Source organism: Loxodonta africana, chromosome 15, assembly GCF_030014295.1.
Source record: "Loxodonta africana isolate mLoxAfr1 chromosome 15, mLoxAfr1.hap2, whole genome shotgun sequence".
NCBI classification, from domain to species: Eukaryota; Metazoa; Chordata; class Mammalia; order Proboscidea; family Elephantidae; genus Loxodonta; species Loxodonta africana.
In genome coordinates, this window is record NC_087356.1 from 8,051,385 (window position 1) to 8,074,858 (window position 23,474).

The 23,474-nt window shown below is 38.7% G+C and overlaps 1 protein-coding gene across 3 annotated transcripts in view; it reads left to right on the forward strand.

Moving 5' to 3' along the window:
* TMEM182 (transmembrane protein 182) overlaps positions 1 to 18,148 on the forward strand; it is a 111,405-nt gene extending 93,257 nt beyond the window's left edge. For 2 of the 3 annotated variants that reach the window (XM_023552617.2, XM_003413608.4), the window contains exon 5: positions 7,974 to 10,092. In XM_023552617.2, the coding sequence (XP_023408385.1) occupies positions 7,974 to 8,194 (221 nt within the window). In that variant the 3' untranslated portion in view covers positions 8,195 to 10,092. Of the gene's footprint in view, positions 1 to 7,973; positions 10,093 to 10,119; positions 10,297 to 14,669 lie in introns of those variants that run through there. The other variant, XR_010317900.1, reaches the window with a different exon arrangement.
* The last annotated feature ends 5,326 nt before the right edge of the window (positions 18,149 to 23,474 follow it).

Genomic DNA, 23,474 nt, shown 5'->3' on the forward strand with positions numbered 1-23,474 from the left:
CTGTCTGTGGTACCATGTTGGCCAGAAGTGAAAATATATGTTCTATTTTTAATGAGTTGTGGCTACGCTGATGTTTACATTTGTCAAAAATCATCGTAGCATACACTTAAAATCTGTACATTTTGCTCTTTGTAAATTATACCTCAATTAAAAGAATGAAAAAAAAAAAAAGAAAAAATAAGCCTGCAATGCTTTTACCCATTAGAAAAACCTAGAGTGTGAGCTTCCTCCAGGTAGAGAAAAGACTTTTTTTTTTTTCCTGATTTTAAATTTACTTTTCCCCTTAACTTCCTTCATATTGCTTTTGAATATGAAATTTTGGAATTCTTTGGCCTTTTCTTATGCCCATTGAAAGCTCAAATGAATTGCCACTGAATTTGTGTAGAAGGCTGACTAAAAGAGGCCAAGGAGTTATCTTGAATTTTTGATTCTTCCCCAAGAATCCAATAACTGCCCACAATTCAAGTTGTCAAAGCACGTTTCAAAAGCAGTTCAATTACATCTAAGTATTTAAAGATCAAGTTTATAATTTTTCAGTAACTCCAAGACCTCTTTTTTTCTTTCAAAATACGTACATATATCCGCCCAGGAAAGAGAATAAGGGTTTGACAAGTGGCCTATATTTTTGAGGAAGATTTTCATTTCTGTGGTTAGCTTTTCCCTAGGAATGTGTTTTTAATCTGGTTTTTATCATATAGTATAAAGAATCTTTATAATATGCTTCTTTTCCCATTCTTATTTCTCTGAAATATTGATGATGTGCAATTTTATTTCTCAGTTTGTGACTCAGCCCAGGAGGGATACTTTTTTTTTTGGTTCCATACTGTGATGGCTTCCATATTGTTTGTCATTAGCGATTACATTCCTAATGACCATTTGTGGCTAAATTTTATGCGACCTTTGTTTCAGAAAAAATACTTTCTAAATTGAATTCATGACATTTAGAGGGGAAAGTTTTCAACTTTGGAACTTATGTCTTTGGCAATTATATTATGGTTTGGGGTTGGGTCAGTGTGTATTCATACACCCAGAAAGATACATCTTCCTTTGGTGGGATCTTGAAACTATTAGCCCGTTGCCATCAAGTCAGTTTGGCTCATATCGACCCTATAGGACAGAGCAGAACTGCCCCATAGGGTTCCCAAGGAATGGCTGGTAGATTCGAACTGCAGACATTTTGGTTAGCAGCCAAGCTGTTAATCGCTGTGCCACCAGGGCTCCTTGACACTGTTAATGAATAGTACTAGCATTGATTTTGTCTACCTACTGAGTTATGTATCTCCTCTGGAGAGAATTCATGCAAAATCGTTAAGTTTGAATGATTCTTCTCCCTACTGTCAATAAGGAGACACCCAATGTGTTCTTGGCATTGCTAAATTCTCTGTCATGATTTTTATGGAAATCACAAATTTTCGTGGCTGTTTGGACCATGTATTGACTATGTCTCCAGTTAAGTATTTTATGAATTATTTGAACTTCAAAAAAAAGGTATTATAAAATTTAATTGGAAATAAATTTATACTTTCAAAATGTATGACCAAATGTAAATTATTCTTTCATTTAAAAACCAATTACTACCCAATTTGACAATATTTTCTATTCCTGTTAAACTCACTGTGGGAAGTAAGTATGAGATGTAACTCCTTTATTCTCAAGCCAATTGATATTTGTGTTTTTGTTAAGATATCAAGGGATAATAATTAAGATTTTGCATAGTAATAGAGGAGGTACTCAATTCAGTAGGTGGACCAAATCAATGATATTACTATTCATTAATAGTCTCAAAATCCCACCAAAGGAAGATGTATCTTTCTGGGTGTATGAGTACACATTGCCCCCCCACCTGTGTACACATGTACTTTCCAACACACTTGACCACAGATTTCCCTCATACCTTTTTTGCCATTCTTTTTTTTTTAATTTTGAAAAAAAATTCAAGTTTCCAGAGAAATCACAAGCCGCTTTACCCAGAGATTCCGTTCAGGTTTCATTAACTCTCCCCATAATGTCTTTCATACCAGAAGTAGCCAATCCAGGATGATGCTTTGCATTTGGTAGTTGTGTCTCATGAATCTCCTTCAAACTAGAACAAGTCCACAGACCTTCCTTGACCCTTTTGAAGAGGACCAAAAAAAAAAAAAAACCCCAAATCAAACCTGTTGCTGTCAAATCGATTCCGACTCATAGCGACCCTATGGGACAGAGTAGAACTGCCTCATAGAGTTTCCAAGGAGCACCTGGTGGATTTGAACTGTCAACCTTTTGGTTGGCAGCCATAGCACTTAGCCGCTATGTGACCGGGTTTCCCTAAAGAGCACAGGCCTGTAATATTGTAGAATGTTCTTGAATTTGGGTTTGTTTGTTGTTTCCTCATGATTAGATTTTGGCTATACATATTTGGCAGCAAAACCATAGAAGTGATGCTGTATTGTTCTCACTGCATTTCAACCCAATTCTATGGGTTGGTGCATGCCATTGATTTGTCATGTCACTGCTGATTAAACTAATCACTTGGTAAGGTGATATTCATCAGGTTTTTTTAATGAAAACTTACTATATCCCCTTTTACAATTACAGGTAGTCACTGACTTATGATAGGGTTACATTCTGATGACTGCGTCATAAGTTGGTTCTGACATAAGTCGAATACCTCATTTTTTTTCAAGTTTTCATTATTATTCCCTTTTAATATCAGTATCCTTATAAATCCAATCTTTATTAGTTGTGAGGGTTGGAAACATTACATATAAACCTACAGATCTATTTTAATACATACCAAGAAAAACCAAACCCGTTGTGATCGGGTTGATTCCGACTCACAACGACCCTATAGGACAGAGTAGAAGTGCCCTATAGAGTTTCCAAAGAGCACCTGGTGGATTTGAACTGCCAACTTTTTGGTTAGCAGCAGTAGCACTTAACCACTATGCCACCAGAGTTTCCATTTTAATACATACACACATAAAAAAATACACAAATCGTTAAAATTTGCTCCAAGAATGAAGAAGAGTTAGAGCACACTGAAATTTTGTCAGTTGCAGTAATCATTCCACTTGTGGAAGGTTCTGGATCATCTGGATTATCTCTGGAAATGGGGATACCATTTCTAGTCAGAAATTAATGAGATTTGTCTGTAAGGCCCTTTTCTTTTCTTTCTGGTAGATATTCTTCATCTCATCTTGTCCAGTTCATCCTTGAATTTTTCAGTAGCTTCACCATTGGCACTCCCTGCTTCTCCAGTTATATGCACATTATGTAAGCCAAATCTGTGTTTGAAATTGATGAAACCAGCTTTTGCTGGAATTAAAGTATTCTCAATAGTCTCCTTGCTATTCCTTCAGGTTTTCAAAAAGGTTGCGTGGTTTCATTTGAATTGTCAATAAACTCATAGGAATCCTTTCCTGGATTTGATCTTCTACCGAAATCATCAATAGCTTCTCCATCTCATGGATTGGCCCTTACCTCTTCTTTGTTAAAATTTTTGATTTTATGCTAATCACTCCTTTAACTGCCTCCAAAATCCCATTCTTATCCTTAATGATTGTCGTGGTGGTTGAAGGAGACAATCCTTCCTCACAAACTATTTCTCCAACTTTCTTTCCATTATCATAGGCCTTAATGATCTTCATCTTTATGCCTATGTCAAGGCCTTTCCTCACCTTCTCTTTTGGATTAGAACTTTCAGTGGCATGACTTTTTTTGCTAGACATATTGCTGAGGGTATAAGCAGTGCAGGTGTTACCATTAGAGAAACTTGAACAACTCGGCTTCAAGTTAACAACTAATGCTTCTTATGGTACGAACGGTCAATAAGATCACACTATAGGCCTGGTCTATGGTAAAGTCAGTGTCAGTGTCATAACAATGACGTCGGAGTTGTAATGGCTGACAGGTGCGTGTGCAGTTCAGTTGTCATATGCCGTTAGAGTTGAACTTGCCAAACTTTCTATCCATTACTACTCCAGACGCAAACACTGATTTCATTGTAAGCCATGGTCTGCTATACAACAGTGTTTTGAACAGTAAATCATAAAATTGAACATATGCAAGTGAACATCTGAGAATGATAACATCAACAAATTACACACAACACTGTGTGTAGTACATATAACTAACGATAAGATTTAAAAAAAAAAGGACTGTCGTAAGTGCACTCTGTCGTAACTTGAATATATAGTTACTGGGGGACTACCTGTAATAAATATTTTGTAGGAATAGTCTTTAAAAGCCTATATAAATATCCTATTTCTCATCCAAATTTCACCTGCTAGACTTCGCATCCATTTTTATTTCTTGCCTGAATTATTACTTTAATGATTACCAAATGGTGATTTCTAATTCCACCATTTTTCCAACATTTATAAATTAGCATTCTACTATAAGTGAAAGGTTTTTTGTCTCTCGTTTATTTATTCACTTTTTTGCATCAATGTAGAGTCATGGATTTCTGTTTTAATCAATGCGATACCATGTGCTACTGTCATTATTTGTTTTGATGATGTAATTGTCTCTGATTTGGCTACAGAGAACCCCTTTCAATCTGGCTTCTGAAGTGTCCCTGTCATTCTCTGACCATACCATATCTTTACTTTCTGGAATAACAAGATGTTCCAGACTGGTCTTCTACTTTCTGCTACGGCCTGGATCCAACCATATTTTGAGAAGTCCTGGTTCCACTTAGTGGAATATGGTATTTAGAAGCCAAGATCTTGACACTTTGTGTGTTCTATGCTACTTGAGCATTACTTCTCCCAAATCCCCTCAGGGCACAGGGCCAGGAAATATGTGTAGATATATACACACATGCATACTTTAAAACACACACTTCTGCATCAATATTCATTTCTATTATCTATCTATCTATTGAAAACAATGAATCCCCCTGACACATTCAATTCCAGTTGAACACCACAAGGTTCATTCTAAATTTCCCCCTTTGTGATTTTTTTACTCCTGCTCTGACAGTGAGAAAAGGTGACTCAAACTAGCCTAAATATATTTATTTATTTGATCAATCCAGCCAAATGTAATAGTTTCCTGACTCTTCTTCTGGCCACATACCTCATGCAGGCTCCAGTGGTAGATTCTGGCTGCCAAAAAAAATTTTTTTATATTAGCTAATTTATTGGTCTTGGTATAAATACTTTTCTTATATTCATTCATTTTCCTTCTTCCCCCACCCCCAGGGCATTTAATGGATAGAGAAACACTGACTATTTTACCCCATGGGTGAGATATAATCATAAACTGATCTGATATGAATTAAATGGACTCTATCTTCAATTAACGAACAAATTAAAGATTGTAGTGATAGAAATGACTACTCTTCATTGCTTTCAGACTGTAATAATAGCAAATCAGAAGAATTAACTTATATTTAAATACTGCTTCAAATAATAGCAATATTTAAATATATAAGTTAACTCTTCCTTATTAAGAATCATCTACCTGATTACCTACATTTTTTAAAATTCTCTAAATTCAGTAGTGGGTTTTGCAACTTTTGAAAAAATGTGTGTAAGGCTACTAGTTTTTCCCAAAGGCAATTTTATTTTTTTCATAACACAATCCGAAAGCACAGAGCTTTATATGTTTCAGGGAAGATAAAAATCATATCAATAAGTAAGAAAAAAGGTTGCAAGGTGTTTGCATAAAGGCAAATGGTATTACGCAAATGGCTAAGCCAAAGCTTTATATCAAGAGACAACATTGTCTATATATTTACTGAGAAACTTGTATTGAAATGCACAGGGTTGCTAGACAACACATGGCATTGCCATATTGTCAAAATCTGAGGTATGGCTTTGTAAGGAGTTTGCTTGCCAGCTATGACTTTACTATTTCTCCATGACATAGTAGTTGTTACTCTAATCTGAGCTATAGTATTTGCATTTACATTATAGACCACAGAGTAAAGGATGTCACTTATTAGTGAAACATCTATGTGGATTCTTCATTGCTCTGTAGCTTGTATCATGATTATGAGAAATTTTAAGTCCTGATGCTGACATATCTAAATGTATTTATGAACCCTTCTTCCCTTGTGTTGACATCTCAAGATTCTTTGTGAAATTGATAGCTCAGGAGAGAGAGGGCATCCTAAATACTGTAGAAGCACAATTAACTCGGGAAGTGTGATTGATGACTAGGCTCTTGAAAGCTCCTCACTTCTATCAATATACCCCAGTCTCTACTCCAAGTTAGAGGGTTGTGTTTACCTTTCAGACACACTGGCAAATGGAGCATGGAGATTTTATACCTAACGGTGGAGCTCATTAGTTCAAAGAGTATAATAGATCCTTGGCATGTTTGAATCAAACTTTTGGACAAATAGCAAGTGACCTCAAGTACAGTTTGCTTAAGGGACAAACTTGAATCTCTCAAGCTGTATGGTTTGTATGATGCCTGTCACTAATTGGAGAATCAGCTTAGCTGTTTTCGGTGAGCAGCATTGTTCTGCCCTGGTGACTATAGAAGCAGTTACGTGAAAAAGTAGACATTATGGTATTCTCAAATTTCCAGATTCACAAAGATCTCTTGCCATATTGGTCGTGAAAGTCAAGGGGCCAGTGCTATAATACTTTCTCCATTCCTATAATTCCAATAGTGTATTTGAGCTGGTGGATTACAGCCATTTCACAAGTGTTGGTAAATTGTGATGTTGATTTCTAGTTAGTGCTTAGGCATTTTTTCTTTTCTTTTTGTTTAGTTAGTCTCTTGATCTCAAATCTGGGTGTTATACTCCTTAGCATTTTTATCATCAGTCCCTCTCCCTCATTCTTTCAAGACAATATTTCCTTCATGCAATAATCAATCTTCAGTAGATACATTTTAATTTTAAAGAATCATGTATATACTACTATGTTATTTGGTGTTTTCATGCTGTTCTGCTTGGTGCTTACCTTTGTTCCCTTTTTATGGCCATGTTTAATTGCAGCACTGTTTAGCTGTGTTGTAATAACAGAACAATAGTCAGAAAGAGTTGGGCTGAAATCAGCTCTCAAAACCACTGCTGTGTCTACGCATATTTAACACAGAAGAATAATAGTACTTACTTTACCAGGTTAATGTACCTATTAAGAGAAATAACATTTAGAGTGCTCGTCATAAACCAGGCATACAGTAAAAGATGAACAAATGTTAGAATGTCAACTCCACAACAACAGGGATCATTGACTCTCTGGTACATTGAGTCTCTTCCAACTCAAGGCAACCCTACGTGTTACAAGGTAGAACTGCTCCATAGGCTGTAATCTTAATGGAAGAGATCCTCAGGACCTTCTTCTCAGGGACTTCTGGGTAGGTTCGAACTGCCAATGTTTAGATTAGCAGGGGAGTGCAAACTGTTTGTGCCACCTAGGGACTCAGCACATGATGACCAAAAACCAAACCCATTGCTGTCAAGTCAATTCTGACTCATAGTGACCCTATAGGACAGAGTAATATTGCCGCATAGTGTTTCCAAGGAGTGGCTGGTTGATTCGAACTGCCGACCCTCTGGTTAGCAGATGACCTCTTAATCACTATGCCACTGACACATGATAAAAACCAAAAAACCAAACCCATTGCTGTTGAGTCGATTTTGACTGATAGTGACCCTATAAGACAGAGTAGAACTGCCCCATGGAGTTTCCAAAGAGCACCTGGTAGATTCAAACTGCCGACCTTTTGGTTAGCAGCCGTCACACTTAACCACTAAGTCACCAGTGTTTCTGGCACATGGTAAGGACTCAATAAATACATGTCAGCTGTTCTTATAGGCTGTTATAGCCCTCACCTTGACATTTTGAAAATTAGAGATAAATTAGGATATGCATATAAAGCACATAAAAAAGGGTTTGCCACAACATAGGTCATTCAACTAAAGTTATATTTTAGAGACGTATTATCAGGAGCATGACTGGTCTTTTAGGGAATTCTTGGGCAAACGTATCTTCAGAAAGGCTAAAGGTCCTTTGTTTCGTCCTTCTCAGGCATCCTGTTCTCCCTGGTGGTGATGCTCTATGTCATCTGGGTCCAGGCGGTGGCGGACATGGAAAGCTACAAAAACATGAAGCTGAAAGACTGCTTGGATTTCACCCCTTCTGTTCTATATGGCTGGTCATTTTTTTTGGCCCCAGCTGGGATATTTTTTTCTTTGCTAGCTGGATTACTATTTCTAGTTGTTGGTCGGCATATTCAGATACACCACTAATCAATCTGTTTGTTGCCACTAGCGTTTTCCTGAGAGAGTTTAAAACAGAACATACCTTTTTTTTTTTGTTTGTTTCATTGATCCCAGGGTAGCGTTAATTGATGAAATTTTTTGGTTGCTATTTGAATCAAGGATTTTACTTGTGATTTCCTCTGATAAGACGGTCCTAGAATCTCTCCGACACCAAGACGTTTCCATCTTACCTAAGTGATATGAAGGATCTAGTGTTTTAGGAAGCAAGTAACATCGACCTCCCTTTAATTGCAGGTTGCCAAGGCCAGATAGCTGGTATAACACCATCGCATGGGGCCAGTCATGATTTGGTTTGTAGCCATCTCCTTGGCATTCGCTTTTGCTACTATGCGTATGTATAAAAAAATCTTTGGGGAATAATTAAGAATGGAAAACAAATGTTGCCAGTGTAATTTAATTTTGTTTCCACGCCATACATATCCATGTACACATTCGCTGACTTTTGAGATAGCAGTTGCTTTTGTAGTAAGACCCATGCAAAGTCACCAGTTAGAATGGGCCACAACAAACAGAACTGAGAATGTGCACTTTTACCATTTTCTTACCAACGGTGTTTTGGTTACCTAATTTTATTCACTTAATTGTGCATGCTTACATAAACCTTAAAGTATATTTAAAAGTAGCAAATCTGTATAATGGAATTATGTATGATGTAGACTGGATTTTTATGAACTTATAACGGGTTAATTATATATGTAATATGGTTTAAAATATGTAAAAACTGAGCGCCTTAGCTTAGTACATAACTCTATTTGATATTTTAAAATTCTCATTTAAAAGTTATATTGCTAAGATGTGCAGCATGTGAAAATTTATTGATGAAATGTGCTTTTAATATCCACTAGCTATAAACTTTCAAAATACTTCCATATGAGGATTATAATAGCCTCGCTTTATTAAAGACTATGAAATATTAACCTTTCCCAAGATTTATGGGTTCCAACTTTTCTGATCATTTGATCCTCTTAATTATGATTCCTCAATTCTTCAACTTTGCAATAGGTATATTAACATTTACAGATCTGCTGTATCCTTTAACCTCCTGGGGGAAAGAAAGTTTTTGTGGGGAAAAACAGTTCTTTATTATTGACTAGTGTAGACATTTTCCATATCAAAGATACATGTTTGGCACTAATTTTGATTGAAATCAAATCCATCTGAGAAGCCTAGGTCGTATTTGCATTTTGGAAGCTTCCATCAGGAATGCAGTGTTAGAAGGAACAGGGAAAGGGCATGTGAGCTTTGCTTGGTGTACAGTATTTCACTCCACAGCTGTTATGAATAGGAAAGGCATGACTCAGAGGCAAAGTGACCACCTAGAAGATGCTGTGGGGTACGGTGACTGTTGCTTCCAATCTAGCTGTTTCCATGATGGAGAGATTGCCCGAGTCTTTGCTGCCATTAAGCCTTCCTTCAGTGGGAAGGGATTTGGGAGGAATAGCAAAAGACTGAGGTATCTACAGAATCATGAGGATATTTTAGTGATGGTCAGGACTTGCCTGTAATCAAAAAAGGGTCAGGGATTTAACTGGCTTCTCAAGCCATTTCAATTATATCATAGACGTTTTTGTGGGATTTTCCTGTGTCTTTTCTGTTTCATTTTTATATTGCTTCATTTACTTTGCTTTTGGCTTGATTATTAGAAAAATAATTATGGGTTCTGTTATGCATATTGACTGTGATATTAAGTTATGGCATGCCATGAAGTTTTCCAGACGATGCTAGATGTCTTTGATTAGCTCATGTCATCTGTAAATACAATTCTTTTTTGTAGAACTTTGGAATGGAGCCTTTTTCTGGTGTACTGTATGTCATTTAAATTTCACATACAAGCTGCTTTTAGTAAAAGTTTGAATATTTATAAATTTCAGATGGTTATCCTCACTTTCTAGAATACTTATGCGGCTACCATACATCCATCATAAGGCAATTGGCTGAATATCTGATGTGTACGGCATTTTTACACAGATCCTCACTTTGGAAGTATTTTATACTTGTAATGCATCAATCACATTAATTTCAAACACATTTCCTGGTCTACTTACCAGCAGTCCTCAGAAGGAGTGAAGGTGAGCTGTGCTTGCTATGTCAGCGGGGTAAAATATGCTTAAAAATAGCCGAGATAGACAGTGTGTTGTCGTAACAGCCTTATATGTGATTTAGGGTAGTGTGTTTCCTTTTATTTCTCTATTCAGTGATTTGATTAATTTTCAGTAGCCTCCAAGCAAAGTGTTAAAATCTCTTTTGAGTGTTGATTTTGAGTTGTAAATTTCAACTTAGCAAACAGGATCTCTCTTCAATGACACTTTTAAAAAGAGTGAATAAAGGGGGCAGTGAGTTATGGCCTTGAACTTTGATGAAAGCTGTCATCTCTCCAGACTGTGTTTGTCTCATTGGTTTAGTTCAGTTGGGGCAGCAGCTATTACATCCATTAACCATTTGTCTGGAAAAAACATAACAGAGAAGCTTAATGGCAGTGTTCAATTTGGGGGTTGAGGTAGGATTTTCTAAAAGAATAAAACAGTATTATATGGGCTTTTACTGGTCTTTTTTTTTTTTTGTCATTATTCTGTGAAACACGTGCATTGAATATAAAGATCAAATTCACTTATAAAAGTATATGATGGAGTGGAACTGATATTTGGTCCTATCTATTTTATCTATAGATGTATCAATCGAAATATACGTGTGCGTGTGTTTTATAATTATAAGTTTGGGTAGAAAGAGGTGAAGTGGTGAATGGTAGAAATCACTATATTTGAGCTAAACAAATTTAAAAAATGATTTTTCTCTTGAGGAAAAGTAATATAGCTATGTTTCTCTGGGTGCCACTTTAACTCTATTAAAGTGCCTTCAGTCTAACACATAATTCGATTTATATTTTCATGAAAGTGACCAAATTGTCCTCACAGAGAGGCAATTTAGGGTGAGTAGACAATTAGAGGATACTAGTTAAAATAAGTTAGACATGAGTCTACAGGTGGTAGAGTTGTGGGGAAAGATTAATAGTGCCATGGAAAGAAATACGCTCATAAGGAAAAGAATGTGTTTTGATTTGATTTGATTTTAGTGAGACTTCACCGGAAATTGGAAACTGATTAATGAGAGAGAGAGGGATGAAATAGAAAACTAAATTTTTGTTGATTGTCTAAAGGAGTTAAATATAGGGAGACATTTTCTGAGTGACGATCAAGTATATGTAGCGAAATCCCAACAAAAGCTTAGGATGACAGTATCTTAAGTATGCTAAAAACTAAGGATGATGGGAAATTATTTAACATATAATAAGAATAACCTAAGCAAAGAGACATTTAATCTGGTTAGCCAGGAAGGCGGAAAGAAAGTAAAATACCTAGTTAGAGCTCAGAGTTTCTGAACTAGCTAACCAAGGAAAGTGCTAGGAACGTTATTGTCAGAAGAACTGAGACCAATCTGGACCACACGGTGAAGGTGGGAATTATTAGGGAAGACAAATCTGAAATGACAATGGAGATGGACTAAGAGGCCCACTCTGGCTTTCGATGGGTCATTTCCCCAGACTGGTGTGTAGCTCCACCACTCATCTGTTAGTTTGTCATACCGTGGTAGCTTGCGTGTTGCTGTGATGCTGGAAACTACGCCACCAGTATTTTAAATGCCTGCAGGGTCACCCACAGGTTTCAGAGCAGCTTCCAGACTAAAACAGACTAGGAAGAAGGACTTGGTGGTCTCCTTCTGAAAAAATTGGCTAGCTAGAACCTTATGAATAGCCGCAGAGCATTATCTGACGTAGTGCAGAAAGATGAGCCCCTCAGTGTGGCGATGGTGCAGGACTGGGCAGTGTTTCCCTCTGTTGCACAGAGGGTTGCTATGTGGCGGAACCTACTCGAAGGCACCTAACAACAACAACAACTGTGTAGCTATCACTGTGGAAAATCAAAGGGGCAGTTATTGGGTTGAGCTTTGTAGAATGATACACCTCTGGATATAAAGAGCCATATGATATCTAATAATTCTATTCTGCTTATATTTCTAAGCTGCATATAATTTGTAAGGTATCCATATAAATAACTACATTAGAATGATTTTGAATTCTTTGAGTAATGACCATTTTTCCAGTTCACACAAATGACAAGGACAGTCTAATTTGTTTTTATTAAACAAGTGCGGTGGGAGTGATTGGTGTCCCGCACAGATACTGAGTATTATGAGTATTATGTAGATAATTTAGGGGGAAAGGACTGGGATAAAATAAGTGTGCATACAGCAAAAATTTTAATATTCTCATTCTACTGGAAGCCCAGGAGTTATTGTGACATAATTCACTGAAAATGTAGGCCATTTCTCCCTTTATATGATGATTCCTTTTTTCTTAGAGTTTCTTTTTCCATTAATTCTAAAAAAAGAATACCGCTATTAAAAAAAAAGGACCCCCACACACACAAACGCTTGCAGATAGTGTTGACATTGAACGCTATCTAAACAAACAGGTATTTAATCAATATAGCCTAAAAAGAGTGATATGCAAAAATAATATTTATTACCCCATGTATATTTTCGTATAGTATGTACAGAATGGAAGCCCTGGTGGCGCAGTGGTTAAGAGCTCAGGCCGCTAACCAAAAGGCCTGAACTTCAAATCCATCGGCCACTCCTTAGAAACCCTAAGTGGGGGCAGTTCTACTCTGCCCTGTAGGGTCGCTCTAAGTTTGTAAGTCAGAATAGACTCGATGGCAGTGGATCTGGTTTTTGTTTTTATATACAGAGACATTGTAAGAAATATTGATATATTCTCTTCCCTCCAAAAAAAACTACAAAGGAAATTTTTTCTGAAGAAGTTTATTGACAGAAAGGGCTACATAAATCAGAGACTCCATCAGCCTGAAACTGGAAAAACTAGATGGTGCCTGGCTACCACCAAAGACTGCCCTGGCAGGGAACACAACAGAGAACCCTTGATGGAGCGGGAGAAAAGTGGGATGCAGAGCTCAAATTCTAGTAAAAAGACCAAACTTAATGGTCTGACTGAGAATAGAGGGACCCCAGAGGTCATGGCCCCCGGACTCTCTGTTAGCCCCAAAGTAAAACCATTCCCAAAGCCAACTCTTCAGTCAAAGGTTAAACTGGACTGTAAGACATAAAATGATACTGGTGAGGAGCGTGCTTCTTAGCTCAAATAGATACATGAGACTAAGTGGGCAGCTCCTGTCTGGAGGTAAGATGAGAAGGCAGAGGGGGACAGGAGCTGGTTGAAGGGACACGGGAAATACAGGGTGGAGAGAGGGAGTGTGCTGTCACGTTATAGGGAGAGCAACTAGGGTCACATAACAATGTGTGTATAAGTTTTTGTATGAGAAACTGACTTGAATTGTAAACTTTCACTTAAAGCACAATAAAAAATAATAATTTTATTGGTGTGTGTAGATATCTGGAGAAATTTCAAGTAGGAAGTTAGATTTACCTCTGTGTGTGTATATGGATTTGAATAAACCTGTATATATATTTGCCAATGACAGCAGTGGGCAGTGGGTATGTATGAATACATATATTTATGCCATTGAGTCAATTCGACTCGTAGTGACCCTGTAGGACAGAGTAGAACTGCCCTGTAGGGTTTCCAAAGAGCAGCTGTGGATTCAAACTGCCTAACGTTTTGATTAGCAGCTGAACTCTTAACCACAGCGCCACCAGGGCTCCATATTTATATATATACACACACATATATATAGACAGTATATTAAAAAAAAAAAAAAAAAAAAAAACCTGTTGCTGTCAAGTAGATTCTAACTCATAGGGACTCTGTAGGACAGATATATTTTTGTATATCTATAATGTTTATAGGTCCCTGGGTAGTGCAGTAGGAACCCTGGTGGGACAGTGGTTAAGCACTTGGCTGCTAACCAAAAGATTGGCAGTTCTTGCTGCTCCATGGGAGAAAGATGTGTCAGTCTGCTTCCGTAAAGATTTACAGCCTTGGAAACCCTATGGGGCAGTTCTACTCTGCCCTACAGGGCAGCTATGAGTCGGAATTGGCTCAGTGGCAGTGGGTATGGTTTGAGTAGTGCAAAGGGTTAAACACTCAACAAACCCACCAAGAGGCGTCTCAGAAGACAGTCCTGGCAATTTGTTTCTGATAGATCACCACTTTGAAAACCCTATGGAGCAGTTCTATTCTGTACACATGGGGTAGCCATGAGTCAGAATCTGCTCCATGGCAACTAAAAAATAACAACAAATAATATTTATACATATTTTATATAAGAAATGCCTTTATTTATTTTATATGTCCATATATGCGTATCCAAATACCTACTTCGGTCATTTCTGAGCTCTTATTTTTTTTTTTTTTTTTAAGATTTGCTGAAAATGAGGGCATTATTTTTTTATCATGGCATATATATACACAATGATATATATATATATCGTAAAACATTTACCATTTCAACATGTTTCTCCCATTCAGTTGGAGAGCGCATTTTGTCTTTGTGCTGCTGCATGCCCAGTTCCAGCGGCGAGTGAGAGAGAAGTGAGGATTGAGTGAGCGCTGTCATGGACGTGCCTTCTTTGACCAGAGAATATGTGGTGATGCACGTGCAATGCATTTATCACAATGCTTACCCTGTAAATGCCAACGGTAATGACTATCTTTGAACGTCTTCTGGTACCACGTAGCAATTGGTAACTGTTGACGAATATTTATTCAACAGTTAGAAACTTTGTTGGACAGAACGATCCCCTTCTAAAGCATCTTGCCTAGATTGATTGATTCAGTCCCCTTGCAGCAGTTTAAGCCAGTTGGGTTCTAGTGAGCTTCCTATTTGGATCACCTGTAGGAAGAATCCTATGATGTGGGGGTGGGGAGATGATGAGCCTGTGTCTGAGGACCTGCATTCAATAGGTTGATAAATTGTTCCACATCAGTTTGGCTCAGTTTCTTCATCTGTAATAACCATTAGTTTATTCAACAAGTAGTAATTGTGTGCATACTATCTGTCCCAAGTGATGTTAGATATTGTTGTTGTTAGCTGCTGTCAAATCAGGTCCAACTCATCATGGTGGCCTTACGTATAACAGAATGAAACATACACTACTAAACAAAACAGACATGGTCCTTCACACCTCAAACTAGGATTCAATCACAGTATACAGACAACGGACAAGGGAACAAAAAGTAACTATGAATTTATAAATTGTGATAAATCCTCTAAAGAAAAATACACAAGACATAATGATAGATAAAACCATTACTGTTGGATAGTTAGGAAAGTTCTTTCTAGGGAGGTGACATTTATTCTGATACATAAAAGAAGGAGGATTAGTGGAAGAAACCGCCTGAGTGGAAAAGAGCTTGTCTATTCTAGGAACTGAACAGACTTGGCTTGTATGGTTGGACATTGATGGCGAAAGCCTTGTCATGAAGTTGGAAGAGTATAATTGAATGGACTTTCTGGTGGATTGGAGATGGAGTGATAAGAGGGAAGAATCAAGAATTCCCAGATTTCTAGCTTAAGCAAATGGGTAGATAGAGAAGACTGGAATACCGAAAACCAAGAGCCGAACAGGTTTTGAAAGAGAGAGGAATCCATGGTTCCATTTTAATGATGTAATGTTTGAGATGTGAAGTGTCCACTGTGAAACACTGGTAGGCAGTTGGGTATAGCACAGGCATAGTCTGGGATGGAGACACATGTTTGTGAGTCAGGAACCAATGTGGATGATATTTAAAGCTACTGGAAAGATACCACTAGGGAGAATGGCTGGAGAGAGTAATTCTCCCCATGCTGGGGAAGCTAACATTTTGAGGATGAGTAGAACTCTGTCTGCAGAGAGGCCAGAAATAGAGACACTTAAAAGGACTAATGAAAGCCATGGGGGTGCAGTGGTTAAGAATTTGGGTGCTAACCAAAAGATTGGCAGTTTGAATCCACTAGCCACTTCTTGCAAATCCTATGAGATAGTTCTAGTCTGTCCCATAGGGTCTCTATGAGTTGGAACTGACGTGATAGCAATGGTTTTTTTTTTTTTTTTTGAGAGCAGGGCGGTATCAAGAAGCCCAGAAGAGAGAATGTTTTTACAAAGGACTGAGATTTTATTTTTATCAACGCTGCTGATAGGATGGGAAAGACAGGGACAGACAAGTGACCTTGGGGTGTAGAAATGTGGAAGTTGTTTGTGACAGCAACAACAGAAGTTTTGGTGGTGTGGTGAGAAGCAAGGCCAGACTTGATTTGTTTGCGGGGCTAACGAGGTAATAATGTAGAGACAGCTTGTTGTACAACTTCTAAAAGAAGCAGAGGCAGATTAACCAGTAAGCAAGGTATGCACATCTTTGATGTGGTGAAACATAGGTGAAATTGTGCACTACAGATTAGTAAATAAGCACAAATAAGCCTGTGTGTATATTGCTCATTGGGTAATCTGTCCCTGAGAAGAAGGTTGTCTTTGAAGAAAAGCAGAGAGGCATGGGTCTGGGTAGAAGAGAATATGGCATCAAGCAAAACATTGGTAAGAGCTGGGAACATGAGGGCAAGTTTTGTGCTTTTGACAAGTATTCTGTATAGAGAAGTTGGTGATGCAGGAATGGATCACTGAAAGTAGGGTCCTAGAGCATGGCGGTCTGCATGGGGGCAGTGATAACTACCCCACCTCAAAGGAGGGCATGGATTTGAAAATACCTGGAATGTAGAAACCACTCATTAAATTTAGTCACAGAACAAAAACAAAAAAAAACTTTTGTACATTTACCATGTACTAGTTCCAGTATTAGGTGCTAGAGTTACAGAAAGTTTCGTGATTCGCCATGCACAGGTCAAATGTAATACACTTGATTGCTTATCAGCTATAAATAAAATCCTGGAGAGTCAACACAGTTGAAGGATAGGCCTGTTAAAAAGTTCACTAGAGAGAGAAAATGACAACTGACTCAGTATATCAGTGTGTTACTATCTAGGAGATTCTGTCTGTCTTGCTAGCGAAGTTTAAATGTCCCTGACTTGCTTCTCTTGATGAGTATTTGAGAAGGAAATTTCTTGCTTGTTTCTGACAGCATTAGTTTTATTTTAACCTAGAAGAAGCCCAGTTACTCTCAGAAAGCTATCTGCTGGTTTGATGGGAATACTTAGCTTCTGTATAAAGACAATCAAAAGGCATAGCGTGACACTGAGCTAGAACCCTGGATTTAGATTTTGTATTATTTGTTTCTGAAACCCTGGTGGTGTAGTGGTTAAGTGCTATGGCTGCTAATGAAGAGGTCGGCAGTTCGAATCTGCCAGGCGCTCCTTGGAAACTCTATCAGGCAGTTCTGCTCTGTCCTGTAGGGTTGCTATGAGTTGGAATTGACTCAACAGCAGTGGGTTTGGTTTGGTTTGTTATTTGTTTCAGATAGTCCATTTTGGGATCTAGAAAAATACCCTAAAATAAAAGGAAAAATTCAATTTATGAAAGGTGATAAAAATAAAAGGGTCAGAAAGAAGAGTTTAAAAAATGGCTAATTTGGATTCCAAGTAATGCTTGCATCTCTTAATTCATTAGTAGTAAATTCAGAGACGTTTACTCATAAACCCATTGCAGTCGCAGAGTAGAACTGCCCCAGAGGGTTTCCAAGGCTGTAACCTTTATGGAAGCTGACTGCCACATCTTTGTCCCGAGGAGCGGCTGGTGGGTTTGAACTGCCAACCTTCCGGTGAGCAGCCAAGCACTTTAACCACTGTGCCGCCAGGGCTCCATTTACTCATAAAAGGGAAGATCAAAGAGGAGCTGTGTTTACGACTCTGCATACAAGTGGCCCCGCTATTTGTAGCACTATCAGTGGAACGTCTCCTGGCATCTAGGGAGACGGGCTATATTTTATACTTGTAAATATTGTAGTTTTTGACTGATTGGCAATATCTTCAGTGCCCTTTGATATTCCTAGTACTTTCAACTGTCCACAAGGATAGTTCATTGATAGCAAGATAGTCTAAATTAATCCGATTGCTTCATAATGCTGTTGTTTTATTCATCAAAGAGTAAACTTCAAAGCCCAGAATTTTACTACCTACCAAGCTTTTAGAAAAACATATAGTCTCTAAGGTCTGTTTTAGATAGCACTGGTGGCACTGTGGTTAAGCACTCGGCTGCTAACCAAAAGTTGGCAGTTTGAACCTACCAGCTACTCTGTGGGAGAAAGATGTGGCAGTCCACTTCCATAAAGTTTTACAGCCTTGGAAACCCTATAGGGCAATTCTACTCTGTCCTGTGGGGTTGCTATGAATCGGAATTAACTTGAAAGCAATGGGTTTGGCTTTTTTTTTTTTTTTGGTAAGGGCTTTTACTGCCTGTTCACAGATAGAACAGAAAAAAAGATGTTAAAAAAACCTTTTAATTCTCCAAGCTGTTTTTCTTTACAAAAGTAACACATATTCATTAGGCAATTTAGAAAATACAAACAAATAAAAACATTTACCCATAATTCCACCACTAGAGTCAAGTTCTGGTAGATAACTGGAAGAAGACCAGGCAGAACTAAGGTATGTAAATATAGTTTTTTCTTAAGAATATAGCTTTGATTTTTTTTTTTTTTTTTTTTGCGTCATTAAATATTTCAAAGACTATCTATACTCTTTCCATAACAGCCAAACCAGCACAGCTCAGGCGTCAGCCAACCCAGCCGGTGTTCAAGTCTTGGACCTGGGATAGTCCACTGGGTTTTTGAGTCACTTTGTTCTTTCCAATGTGGACATGCTTTAAAAAGGAGGAATGATGGTGACCATCCACCCAGAGTTACTGTGGGTTAAATAATTGTGGATGACTGAAAATTGTTATTAGAAAAATAAAAATGCTCTATAAATTTTCAGTGGAAAGAAAGTCAAGACAAGATTAGCAATGTCGATAACTCTTCTTTGAGCATTTACTAGGCCACTGTGTGTCAGAGCCTACTCAACAGCAACGAACAACAACAACTATGTGCCAATAGCTTTTCCTACATTGTGTGGGGGTAGCATTCTCACTTGAGAGATGAGAGAACTGAAACGGAGAGGTTATGCAACTTCCTCAAGGCCGCAGAGCTAGGAAGGGTTGGAAGTAGTTTCCCAGGTCTGTTTGAATTTCCCTGCTCTATCAACGACACCGAGTGGTTTTCCTCTAATGTTGTTGCTTTTGTTAGCTGCCATGGAATCGGCCCCCACTTACAGTGACCTCCAGCTCATGGCGACCCCATGTATAACACTGTCCGGTCCACTGCCATGCCCATAATCAGTTACGGATCAGGCTGTTGGGATCCATACGGTTTTCACTGGCTGATTTTCGGATATAGATTGCCCGACCTTTCTCCCTAATCTGTCTTAGTCTGGAAGCTCTACTGAAACCTGCTTAGCATTACAGAAACACAGAAGCTGTCACTGGCAGATGGGCGGTGGCTGCACAAGAGATGCATTGGCCGGGAATCAAACTCGAGTCTCTTGCGTGGAAGGCGAGAATTCTACCACTGAACCACTGAAGCCCTCACTTCTCCCTAATAGTGGAGGAAAAATGGTTTGAACATACTTGAGTGAAAATCGGAAGATTTTTTAGAATGTTTAGGGCTACACGTTGGATTAGATACATAAATGAAAACCCAAATTGCACAAAGTGAGAGTCTCTTTTAAATCCTCCACCTGCCATTCGCTGTGACTTGGTCTTTGGCCTTGAGGCATTAACTGAGATGGTGCCAGATGTCAAGCTCCCTAGAACACCTAGGATCTGGTGTTAGGCTGCAGGGAGTCTGAAACCACTTGAATGGCGTAGAGCTCTTGAGGGCAAAATGGAACATCTGTTATTTAGAAAGCAGATGTTGCCTTGCAGAAATGGTTTCCTGATATTTTCATTGGGAGGCATTGTCCACAATGCTCGAGATGGCCTCCAGCGATGGGGTAGGGGAAAAAAAGGGCTCCAGACTCTGAAACCCACATGTGTGCTCTCAGGTACTTAGCATCATCACTTCCCTCCGAACAATGTAATTGGGCAGAGTCCTAGTACACTCCATAGTCTGCAATCGCCTTTCAACAGGAAAAAAAAAAAAAAACTTTTTTTTTTTTTTTTCCAACAGAGTTCCCACTAAATGTCCATAAGGGAAGGTGGTGTCATGATTCAGAGGGGGGACTCTAGAGAGAAAAAATCAGGGTTGGGATCTCGGTTCCACTATGTATTAGCAGTGCAACGTTGAGCAATGGCATAGCCTCTCTGTGCCTCAGTCTGCACATCCATGAAGTTGGGACAGTAATAATGTCTATTAAAGAGTGCCTGTCACAAAGTAAGTGCTGAATAAATGTTCTCCGTTACTGTTATTATTTGTCTAGTTTTGAATTACCATGCTTCTCTAATTTCTTTAAGAAGTTTCTAAGTTGGGACTTCTTTGCTTAGTGATCAAGGGTACAGTATTTCCATTATCATTTATTCTTTCCTTTATTTCTACACTCATCTTAGAATATCATCTCCTTCCCTTTGTTTGTATAAGATTTCCAGGAGTGGGAAGACAACTGGATAAACTTGACGAGTGGGCAGGGGGCGTTCCTCTTTAGAGAAAACAGACCACCGAAGAAGAGATCTAAAAAATGACTTTGGTGGGTTTCCAAATGCTGTTGGCCAACTTTTAAAAGTAATTCCAGATTGAATCGGTGCCCTTTTAAAATGGGGAATGCATTTAAACGTATATAAAAAGGAAAATGCAGAAAGATAATGAGAAACGGCTCCCCTTCACATCAGCTTTCCTTGCCCTCTTGTTATGTGGCTTTATTGTGCAACAGATCGCTCTCGTTGCAACACGTAGGATGCTGCCAGCCACCACATGGCTATTTGGCAGCTATTTAAAGCACAGATCGTATTGCTGAGCTCCAGTGCTAGGCACCCATGTTCAAACTGGTATACAACTCATCTAAACAGAAATCCACTTCAGGTTCTGGTCTCTGGAATTAAATGTGAAAGCCTGATCTCTATGATCCTTTTTTTGTTTTCTTTCTTTTTGCATTATTGCTTTCTGGAACAGTGTTTTACCCCTACCACAGGGGAAATTCAGTTAGGTTGTCAGTCTCATACACCGTATTATCAAATACGTTAGTTTTCCTTCCTCCTGCATTTGCTTAAGAGCTTACAAACCGCAGAGAATAAAAGTGCTAAATGGAATGGAATGACCTGTCAAGGGTAGATACAGCATTTGTGAATGACTTCGAAAAATTCCTCAGCTTCAAGGCTCTACAGCCTGACTGAGTTTCTTCCCCATCTGGAATCCTTGCTCCTTTTTCTTTGTTTTGCCCTTCTCACGTTCCTTTCTAATCAAAGTGCTTTGTGAGTCACTGATCTCGGAAGATTGTTTCTTGAAAAGAAGCCATTTTGCCCCTGCCTAAGAAGCCCAAGACAAGATTTGGAAGTGTGGTTGAGTGTTGAGGATTAGAAGAACAGATTAAGTCTCACCTTTATTATCAGGCACTAGGCCGGAATTTCACAGAATATTCAAGAAAGTCAAAAAAAGCAACTTCCAAAAAGATTTAGCTAATAAGTGTACTGGATAAGAGTGCCTCGTGGTTATAGGATTAGAGAAATAAGTTTTTTTTTTTTTGGAACGTGGGCTGGTTAGGAGATTGGAATCTGTACGGCCATTAACCAGAGAAGAGAAATCAAATCCCTCCCCTGTAAGTGGTCCAAGAAAAAACCAAACCAGTTGTCCTCAAGTTGATTCTGACTCATGGCGACCCCATGTGTTGCAGAGTAGAACTGCACTCCATCGGGTTTTTGAAACTGTGATCTTTTGGAAGCAGATTGCCAGGCCTTTCTTCTAAGCAGCTTCTGGTGGGTTGTAATCTCTAACCGTTTGCACCAGCCAGGGACTCCTTACATGTGGACAAAAGGTGCCTCAGGTCACATGTGACAGAACTGCCCCTGGTGGAAAAAACTAATAGAAATGCAAGCACTTAGGGGAAAGTATTGTCAGCTGGGGCTGAGGGATGGGGACACTACTTCTACTTATGGCTGATATATGATGGCCATCTTAGGGAAAACATTACATACTTTTTTCTGTCTCTGAAATAGAAATAGTGATTTAGAGAGCTTGAAAAATATAGTAGCCACCTAATTGCCCAGGTCATCATATACTATCCTTGCAAAAGAGGCATCAGGAGAACTAGTCCTGACTGTGACATCTCCCATGTTTCTGGGTAACAGAGGACCTGTTGGCCATGGAAGTTAACTCTTCCCAGTGATCTCCAAGGTAAGGGAAGTGCCACTGACAGTCTGCCCAAGACTTCTGGGAGCCGTGGACTCTTCCACTGGAATCATTTGGTGGTGCACACGGTTAACGTGATTAGTTGCCAACCAAAAAGTTGTCAGTTTGAATCCACCTAGAGGCTCCTAAGAAATCTGCTTCTGAAAAATCAGCCACTGAAAACCCTATGGAGCACAAATCTCTACTCTGACACACATGGGGTCACCATGAGTTGGAATCCACTCCAGCTGCAACTGTTTTGTGTGTGTGTGCGTGTGTGTATGTGGTAGGGAGAGACTCTTCCACTCATTTTTACTGTTAAAACATCCTGAGTGAAGGGAATGGGTCAAGCTGATGCAAAGTTTTGGCCCAGAGCATCCCATTTATTGATGATTAAGAAGAAACTGAAGAATGAAAAATTAGGTAGTGACATCCAAAAAGACTATAGTGCCAAACTTTCAGCCTGAAGTTGCCTGAGAACTGATTTCCAGGGATAAGGGGTATGCAGAACAACATGTAAATATTTATATATGCAAATGTTCGATGGCTCATTGATAATCATTTAGGAAAATAAAAAGTTTTTTTTTTTTTAAAGAGCTGGAACACAGCAGAATTTAGCAAATATCTTTGTTTTGTCTTTCTCTTTTAAAGTATACTGATAAGTAAGTTATCCCTTTAACTCCAAGCAGGAGAAACTTAAGTGCAAGGTTAAGGTCATGGGGTAGCTGGTGTCCCCGGGGAGGTATTACTAGTCACTTCATGTATACTGAGCATCAGAGGATTAAGAATTTATTTACTTGAATCACTTTGCTGATATATACTATGTAAAGAAATGTCCCAATAATGTCACAAAACTGGCTTCTGTCATAGTCTCTAGGGAGCAGTCCCTACCTTGGCATATAACCAGTATAGCTAATTGTGTCAGGGTGGTGCACCTGACCCAAGGACAGCCACTCCATAACCTCTCCAACTACTGATGACTTATGACCTATCAGCCCAAGCCAAGCCCATTGCTGTCGAGTCAATTCTGACTCACAGAGACCCGATAGCGACCCT